At 46.3% G+C, this 9,475-nt stretch overlaps 1 protein-coding gene across 3 annotated transcripts in view; it reads right to left on the bottom strand.

Annotated features, from left to right (window-relative positions):
• Positions 1–9,475, bottom strand: part of LOC113482039 (carnosine N-methyltransferase 2) — a 36,653-nt gene that overhangs the window by 19,936 nt on the left and 7,242 nt on the right. For all 3 annotated transcript variants that reach the window (XM_026852301.1, XM_026852299.1, XM_026852300.1), the window contains 4 exons: positions 6,458–6,565; positions 6,233–6,363; positions 5,120–5,213; positions 1,941–4,093 (listed from right to left, as the gene is read on the bottom strand). In XM_026852301.1, coding sequence (XP_026708102.1) covers positions 3,738–4,093; positions 5,120–5,213; positions 6,233–6,363; positions 6,458–6,565 — 689 coding nt within the window. In that variant the 3' untranslated portion in view covers positions 1,941–3,737. The remainder of the gene's footprint in view (positions 1–1,940; positions 4,094–5,119; positions 5,214–6,232; positions 6,364–6,457; positions 6,566–9,475) is intronic.

Raw genomic sequence — 9,475 nt, 5'->3', positions numbered from 1 at the left:
GGGGGGGGGTGGGGGGTGGGGGTGTGGAGTTTAGCATTTGAATTTTTATATTTTGCTCCCTGGTTGAGGTTAGTTTGAATCTTGCCAATATATGTTCCAGTATTTTACTGAGCTTGTCTTTTAATGGAATTATTCAGAAATAAGATATTAGATTTTCTAATTCCTATGCTACCTTCATTCCCCTGGTAATGTTCATGGGTAGAGAAGCCTTAACATTCATTACAAAGGCAAACCAGCCCCCAAGACTGAATACAAGCCCAGTAAAAAAACAAATTAGCCTTGCTTGATATTATAAAGAGCTGCTTTCTGTAACTCCTTTTTAGGAGGCTGTAACACACAATCAGAGCAATGCCATGCCATTGAAATGGGCATATTACTAACTTGAAATAATGATAAAATCTGCAAGCGTTCCATTTAAAAATAATGCAGTTCTGGGTTTGTAGACATTACTTCTACTCCAGAGTACTCACAGCAGCTTGCTACATGGTTATCCACAAAAGCATTCGCTTTGGGCTGGAAGAAGCTGTCGTGCTGATGGAGTGGCACAGCTCCCTCGAGGAACTACGTACCGGTTCCTCGCTAACCGCAGGGCTGAACTGCCATGAAACTCATTGTGGAGTAGGGCTCATCCTGGACTGAGGTCAGCAAGGTTAATTTGGCTTGAAGCTAAAGCAGAAGCAACCTCTTAGTCCTGACATCCCCTTCCTTGTGTTTTCCTCCCCCAGCCAGCCGCCGTGCCTGACTAGCTGTCTGCAGACCTGTGTTTGCGAGGCAGCCAAGCCATCAGGTGGGGAAAAAAAAAAACAACAACCCAAGAGCAAATTTCACGCAGCCTTTGTTGGCACACTTGCTGTTGCAGTCGTGACTTTTTACAAGCCAGAGCCCATCATCAAGAATATGACTACAGTAGAAAAAAGCGTGGTCCCCAACCACTGGAATCAAGATGTGATGACCCAGCAGAGAAAGCTGAGCTCAGGCAGTGCTCCATGCTCCTGCCCGGCTACTTGACCCTGCTTGTTCAGGCCAGCATCTCCAGCGTTTTGGGAGGCAGCTTTATTCTGCTGGCTGCTGCAGCCCTCTTGTGGCCACACAGACCCAACCGCACTCCTGCATGCTGGCTGCTGGGAAAGCACAGACCAAAATTCTGAGTGGGAGGAGAGCATATTTTTAAAAGCACAACAAATAGTTATTAAATAGCATATTCACCCAAGAACAAATATAGAAATAAATGGAACAGACAATATAGTATTTGTACCAGGTATACAAGCAGAGTCATTCTTAAATGACTTGCTTTTCAAGAATCAAAAGAGAAATTACAGATAGAGCATTAAGCAGTCGTGTTTTTAATGGGGTGCCCTGTTTTATCTCTCTAGGCTGTCACTGAACAGTCTGCTTTGAAGTGTGCCTTTTCTTTTGAGCATTTGCACATTGATTTACAATAGTGTGGGTAAATTTTGTGCTCATGGGTTTTGCTGAGTATTGGTTTATTGGAAATGTGTCTATCTGCTCAGGAAGCTCCAAGGAGGATGAAAACCTCCTGGGCTGGGGAAGACCTGAAGGAACCTGGGCTCTTTCAAAGTTCTGCAAAGACTAAGAGGTAGATGATTCTTTGCAGCTTAAAAATCAAGCCTGGTTTTTGATATGTTTTGTTTTTCCTTTTAATCTACAATCTAGTGACAGAGATATCGCTAATGCTTGGAAATAAACCATGGGAATTAATAACAGAAGTAGAACACTGATGGGAGCAGTGCTGAGAGCCTGTCCAACAGCCCAGCCATACACACTGCTCACTGTTGTAAGCAACCACAAACAAAGGAGATACCTGTAGAATAAAAAAAGAAAGGATCAAAATTGAAAGCTTGTGCATAGGTATGGGGTACTCTGGAGGAGGTTGACCAGTTTTGATTGATGTTTCTTAAACTGACAGCAATAGTACTTACAGACCAGGGTGCTGCAGTCCTGCCAGAGGGACGATGTTCCACTAGCGTTTTCCCGTTGCTTTTCTCTTTTTTCCTTTACAGTAGTTTCACAGGAAACATCTGCAGGAGAAATGGCTGCATTTCAAAAAGATATGAAAAACCCCAAACAAAACAAACTAAAAAGCAAAGAGAAAAAAAACAAACAAACAAAGTGGAGCCACAATGACTCCATGAGGTGACATTACCTTTTCAGACAGGAGCACTGTTACCTCTGTCAGTAACTGCATCCAGGCAGATAGACGGTGTGGGGGGTGGGGTAGGTTTAGTGGGATCAGCAGGACTCTGGGTGATAGTGACATCTAATATGTCGCAAGTTGATGTGCCAACCCATGTGTTTGTGATGTTGGAACAAGCCTTTTGATCAATACCAGGCATCAGTGAGACAGCGATACCTGAGCCCCTTCAGGTGCACAAGGGCATGTGCTTTCCAGCTTAAGCATGGAAAAATCAGTTTATAGAGGTGGACGCTGTTTGCAATGAAGCCAGTGGGACTTCAGGCCCTTTCCTCCCATGTGCCCAGCCCAAGGTCTGCACAGAACCATAGCCCTAAATGCAGTGCCCAACCCCACTGGTGTCCTGTGCAGGATCTCCCTTTCCAGCCGGCTGCCCTGGCAGCACCTCCTTTAACCCTCTGAACAACTCAGGACCCTGTGGAAATAGTCTTAACTTACCTATATTAACAGCTTAACCACATATATTTAATTAAAGTAGATGCTGTTTTATTGTGATGTAGCGATGCTTCTTCAAGTGAGCCAAGCTGCCTCCCATGGCTGCAGCACAAGAAAAAACTGCAGCTCACTGCCAGCTCTTCCACATCCTCAGGCCCATCATTCTCACTTACAAGAAACCCTTAATGCTTCCATAAAATGGTATTTTGCATCTTTTTTTCATGTAACTAAATAACCTCTTAGCTCTTCATTTTCTGCAAGCCCACATGTGCAAAACAAGATGTGACTTTTTTGGTTTAAAGTTGATTTTATTTTATATGGAGAAAAACAGTAGTAAGAAAGTAACAAAATTAATATCTGCCTGAAAGAGCACAGGGCAAGTATCATCCTGTGATCCAAAAAATTCTCCAAACAAAAAGGCTGATAAATTTTTAAGACATGTTTATATTGTGAGGTGCTGGGACCTTTAGGGCAGTAAATACCTACACTGATAAAATTTGTAGGAAATAGCCTAGTGCAGAGCAACTTACAGCTCAGGTCTGGGTGCAGTGAGGCGCGTTACTTGGGTGCAAAGCAGCAGGGACACCTTGCTTTGTCCTGGCACGGCTGGAAGCAGTGGGTCTGTACGCAGGCGACATGGGGGCTGCAGCCTCCTCCCAGCTACAAAGCAGGGCCTAGTCATATAAACATGTCTTTAGGTATGTAAACATGCTGGCTATATAGAAAAGTGGAAACCCCAGTGTCAAAAGCACAGACAAGATGCACACCATTAAAAGAAAAAAAAAAAAAAAAAAGAAAGAAAAAGTCCATGTAGGCTTTTAGTGAGATAGAACTCTTTACTTCCTGGAAAACATTCTCCTAGGGCTGGACTAAATAGCCAGACTGAAATCTTGGCCCCATTGACCTCACTGGGACAAAGAGCTCATCCCTGGTGTTGCAGTCTGCTGACCCTGACTGGGAATGGATGCTGTGGCTGAGCCCTACTTTTTGCCTTCTTGCCTGCAAGCTGCCTTCTGTCTACACTACGCCCTTCTGTGACTGCAACGCCCCTATACCCACGCTAACTTGTCTTCTGCAGTTGGTCCGTACTCTAGGATTCAACCACAATCATACTCAAGTTGTTGCTGAAGATGATCCTCCCGTCCTTTTTGCTGCTGCACTCAGGCTGGCAAAGAGCCTCCTGCAGCCGCTGCCGCAGCCCCGGGGGGGCCGTGCCCAGGAAGTTTTTTGTCCCCGTCAGGAAATCCATCATGTGGCCTCCAACTGGATCCCCCTCAATAAAGCACTCGGTGATATCCCAGCCCGACGGGAACTCATAAACGTGGTATTCAACACCCAGTCTCTTCAAAACGTCTGTGATGCTGTTGGAGGTGATGTAGTGGCCGCTGTCGGTGGAAGGCAAGCAGTGCCTGTACTTCTTCCATAAGCTGGCCCATCCGCTACTGTCTGCCAGAGCAGAAGGGAAGGTTATGTTTGTAAAGTCAAGGCAGTCAAACACCAGGTGATGTAACTACGAAATGACTTTGAAACACTCCTTCTCTACTGGCCTAGACTTTGCCAGGAGCAGTAGAAGGACTTTCCCCTTGAGTGCACTTATAATTGTCAGTGCCTGGAGAGGGGTAAAACTGTGATCGACCTCAGCCTTCCTTCCAAAACTCTCCGGTTTAAAGGAAACTCCAAGGACACATTCTCCAGCACTAGATTTGCCCAGAAGGAGAAGTACACACATATATCAGCACACTGAGCCTGCACATGCATGCTACCTATTAACTGTCCCCTTGGTAAACTAGCACAGATGGGGTTTTTTTAAACATTGAACCTCAATTTTACATATACATCAGAAAATACATACCTGAAAAGCCAGTCCCAGCTAGCAAGGGAAACAGTCTACCAGCAATGTTAAAGGGAGTTATAATGTCAAAGGTGGGAAAGTGTGCTTTATCCACTGTACCACAAGCTGTGGAACTTTGAATGGTACACTGTAAAAAACACTTCTTTTCTAATAAGGGTGATGATGTTGTAAGTGCCTCTTTTTCCTCTTGGCAGCTCCTGTTGTCCTGCTGGGGTCTGGGCCATCGCTGTGCAGAGGGCAGAGCCCCATAGATGGGTCCTGCCAGAGCTCAGGTTGTACAGCGCTCATTTCACCATGGAGGAGGATTGACCCTCATTCATTAACAGCGACACTGCTCTCTAGCCAGTAATTTCACAGCAGGAGGTCCCCACAAGTTTGAGAGCAATTCATCTACTTCATAAGCAGGCAAGCAAGAGCACAAAGGTTACACCTATGCAGTCCCATCAGATACTGGGGTCCAAGAGGCTAAGCCCAAGATCGCTTGTTCCCTACAAAATACAGCGTTTGTTTTATTTAATTAATAAGCACTACTAAAATCCCAAGGGGAGTATTTGTGGTTCTTATACTTCAAAACTTTCAAAACACCGACAAAGAAACAAGAAATAAAAGGCCTTTATTACCTGATAATATTATGATCAGGAGTTTACCATGATGGTCAAGGCAACTGTGGAAATACTTGATGGTATTGGGAATATCCTCCACACGGTACAGCATCTGGAAACGACAAAAGTTACGCACAGACATTATTCCTCTTCCAAAGTGCAACGGTCCTTCAAAGGCTCAAACTCTTGCTCTATAGAGTTATTTTAAATTACTTCCCAGTTGCTTCCCTGCCTGTCCTGACACAGGATGCACGTTTAGGATGCCCCATAGGACAGAGCACCATCAAATCTCAACAGCCTGGGGTCAGACCCAGGGACCCTCTGCTCAGCCTCAGGCACCTGCCCAGTGCTGCCCTTCAAGCCCAGCACAGTTATGTGGTTGGAAAACACATGCAGAGGGGAGTCCCCTGGTTTCTGTGTCTGGTCCTTATCATCAGGGGCATTTCTCAGACATGTCTGGGCGATGGGCAGGCTGAATCTCTTCCAGACACTGAGGAATTTGCACTAAGACAAAGCAAGGCTCATCTCAAAGGCTGTCCCTGGGACCTGTAACTTAGTCCTTGAACCAGCTGTCAACCCCCTGAAGCACTTTCTGATTGTGAAATCAGCTCTTATGAGATGAAAGCAAAATGAAATAAAAGGCAAATGAACTAAAAGCCACTATAGGATGAAAATAACAGATTTTTTTTACAATAAATAATTGGCACATACAACATCAGTGTCATTGGTATCAGAGACACAGCAGCAAAATTTTTGACCCAAAACCTGACACAGGTGTTCCTTCACTAACCTTTCCCTTTGGTGCCATCTCAACTACTCTGATAAGGCAAAAAAACTCAAGGTTTCTTTGCAGCAGCAAAGCATAATTGTTGGTCTCCGTGTGATGTGTGACAGCCTGAGCCTGAGACTCATCCTGTTTTATTACCCACCATACACAGTTAAACCAGTACAAACCAGAGACCAAAATGAGGGTGGATAAGGAATGAGGGTTGGTGTTTGTAGAACTGCTGCAGAGGTTATTACTCGTGTGAGAACTGTGCTAAGCTCTGGTCCCCCTAACTTCATGCATACGGCAGAAATGAAGGGAGTAGTTAAAATTAATACTCCTATATTAAAGCAGAGCTCTGTTACCTGGATCATATGGATGAAGTCAAATTTCTTATGTGCACCTTTCTCTTTCATCTGTTGTTCGTACTCCGAGGAAGTGAACTGATGCCAAATAAAAGAGACGTTCTGCAGGTCTGGAGCTTGATTCACCAACTCTGTTTTAGAATGTAGAAGAAATAAATGAATTTCACAAAACAGCAGAAAAACACATCGCTCCAATCGACGGTCCTCAGGCAGGTATAGCCTTACCTTTGTAAGCTGCCACATGCCGTGGGTTGGGCTCTATGATTTCATTGTCAATAAGGACCCCTGGGTGCGCAGCCTGCAGTATCCTGATCATTTTCAAATCCTGCTCACCTGTTGAATAAACACAAAAGCTTTACTTTAAAAAGTACATAAATGTGGTGAAAGGATGCTGGTGCACCTGTCACCTCTGCTGCCAGGAAGAAGTGAGGCACACTCTAACTAGCAGTTTACATGGTGGCATCTAATCCAGCCTTACTATATGATATCTTACTGCTTGAGGTAACATGTACTTGCAGATGAGATGAAGAACAAGGAGGGGCTAAGCACCAGTGCAGAAGCCTGCTAATGGCAATCCTCTGAGTCACAGAACAGGCAGGTCAAAATAATCAAAGATCGATGTTTAAAGAAAAAAAAAAAAAACAAACAAAAAACCATGAAGAATTGGTTTTCAACAAAAATGCAAAGTTTGAATGGGGGCAAGGAGAGAGTCAGCACAACTGTACAACTCAGTGTGGCATGGGGTGACCTGTGCCTTCGGCACCACCCCAGGGAGGTGATGGCAACTCTGCTGGTGTGACACAGCTTGGAGACCCGGCCATCTGCACGGCAAGAGGAAAAACCTGTTCACATGCAGCACCTTGGGTCTCCCCTCTTTGGGGACCAGTCACACGGTCTCAGCTCTGGGCATCGACTAACTGGTTGTTACCTTGGAGCTCCAAATAGACACTCACATATCTGTGTGTAGGTGCCCTGCAAATTTAGCTATTGGTGCTTCTCTGTTGCTGTCTAAACTCTGGAGGAGCAGTGGCAGTCTGTCCTTCCATTCTAGGGAGTTTCCAGCCTCTTTTGAGGTGATGCAGGTCACTCTTGTTTTCTCCCAGAATGGCCACGATACACCAACTGTACAAAGTCCATCTGGTTCATCTGGGACTATGGAAATAAACAGCAGAGGTTACCACCTTGAGTGGACCTCTGCAAGAATCCTGACTGTAGCTGATGGTGGGACCTAAAAATAGTCCTGCCCTTGCAAATGTCACACACAGAGGGCTTGATATGAGATACTGCATCTTTCCTAGCCTTTCAGCTGATTGTACCAGCTATGAGAAAAGTTGTCATCTTTGGCAGGTGTTGCAGTAAATAGAATTTAAGGAGGGATATATCGGCCATGCTAGCATTACAGGAACGTCCAATGAAGGACATGTCTTTTGAAATTGGAGAAATATATGCAAGACCCCTGAGGAATGCAGTGGCAGCAGTGCAGGGCTGGCCAAAGGCACAACGAGAGAGGCTGCAGCTGCATCCATTGAAGGTGGGCGCATGGACCAATATTGCTGATAGGAAGGAATATCCCTACAGCAAGCAGCTGAATCATTTTAGACAGTCCTAAATGCCACTTAGCATGTGTCTGGGGTGGGGAGCACCAGCAATTATAGGTGCTGACATGGGATCTCCACAGGCTCAGGGCAAGCAGGAGGCAGAGCATCGCTGTCCCATGCCCTGGAGCCACTGTTGTTGACAAATGGGCATCTCCACAGCAGATGGGTATTTTAAAAGCTGTTTGTTGGGGGGGGGGGGTTTTCAGGAGCAGGTAATAACATCCTCAACTGGGGTGTCTGCAAAAACAAGTAAACAGGTAAAATACAACCCTTCAGAGCAGGAATTTCTCTGCTCCAGCTTACCCTGTCAGCAAGAACCCTTCAGCATAACCACAGTGATGCTGAAACAGGAGTGAAACCCCTCTGCAAAGAGCAGCACATGCTGGCACTGAGGTCACAGCTGAGAGAGTTAAACCAGCCATGGGAAAACATGGGGTGAATGAGAAAAACGTGATCTGTCAGGTCAACAGTCTTTTAGGATGTGGAGTCGGTCACTAATCCCCATTAATATTTTTGTCAACTAAACTAATTCTGGGGGCTCTGTGAAATCAGAGTCCAAGCCTGGAAAGGTCAGGGATCAGATATAACCTTTTGCTCAGTGCCATCCTAGCTCACTCCCCTGCCCAGCTGCAGTTCAGCTCTTGCAGCATGGGGAAGCTTCACCATCAAGTGACCTGTCTTGGTTTATCCTAGATTTGGCTTCCAAGTGGATTTATCTTCACCTCAAGGCAGGTCTGCAGCAGCATGTTAAACTAGAAACGGCCACATTGCTGCTCTCAACCAAAATATTCAAAACAAAGCTGAGGAAAGACCAGAACCCTTTTGCTAGCTCTAAAATGCAGATTTGGCTCCTGATGCTGTTTTTTGCATCAGCCATTTCCACCCCTCACCATTCCCACCAGCGATGCCAGACCCCAGACACCAACCACGCAGCGGTGGATGGCACCTGCTGTTTCTCAGCCGAGCCCCACACGCTGCAGCCACAGGTCCCTCGTGTCCCACAGTCACCTCCACCTCATCCCAGCTCCACCACACCACCTGCACTCTGGACCAGGCATCCCCCCCACCCTGCCATGCCACCTTCAGGGCTGGACACCCAGCAGGTCCCAACAGAAAGCCTTACCTCCCCAGAGCAACAGGAGCTGTAGAGAAACCTCCAGCATCCAGAAGCTGCACAGCCCTTGGAAACTTCCCCGTACATCCACTGCAGGCAGACACCCCTCCCCAGACCCCCCCTGCGTCCCCCACCCTGGTTCCAACAGCCCACATAGGCGCATGCCACAACTGAGCCGGCATTAGCCTACAACAACAGCCTTTGTTCCCCCAGCACTGGAAACAACAGCACATTGTGGGCAGCTGCCTGTGCCAGCAGGAATTGGCGGCAGGGTGGCTTTGGAGGATGTACCCTCTGCACGTTGTGCTTTTGGTTGTTCTGGCAAGCTCGTGACTAAATCCGCTCTAAACTGTGTTTTTCGTACAAATGGAAAAAGCTGTGTTTTTTGATCAGGGAGATGATGGCTAAAGCTAGAGCCAGGCTGCAATGAGAGAAAAAACAAAGCAACAGTGTTTTTCCCCACACGCTGCAGCTGTGGAGGTCAGTTTTGGGCTGACCCTGCAGAAATAGATGATTCACTCTCCCACAGGC

The sequence above is a fragment of the Athene cunicularia genome (assembly GCF_003259725.1).
Source record: "Athene cunicularia isolate RWA chromosome 7 unlocalized genomic scaffold, athCun1 chr7_part1, whole genome shotgun sequence".
Lineage (NCBI taxonomy): Eukaryota > Metazoa > Chordata > Aves > Strigiformes > Strigidae > Athene > Athene cunicularia.
The sequence above is the reverse complement of the archived record's forward strand: the minus strand, read 5'-3'. Positions and strand labels throughout refer to the sequence as shown.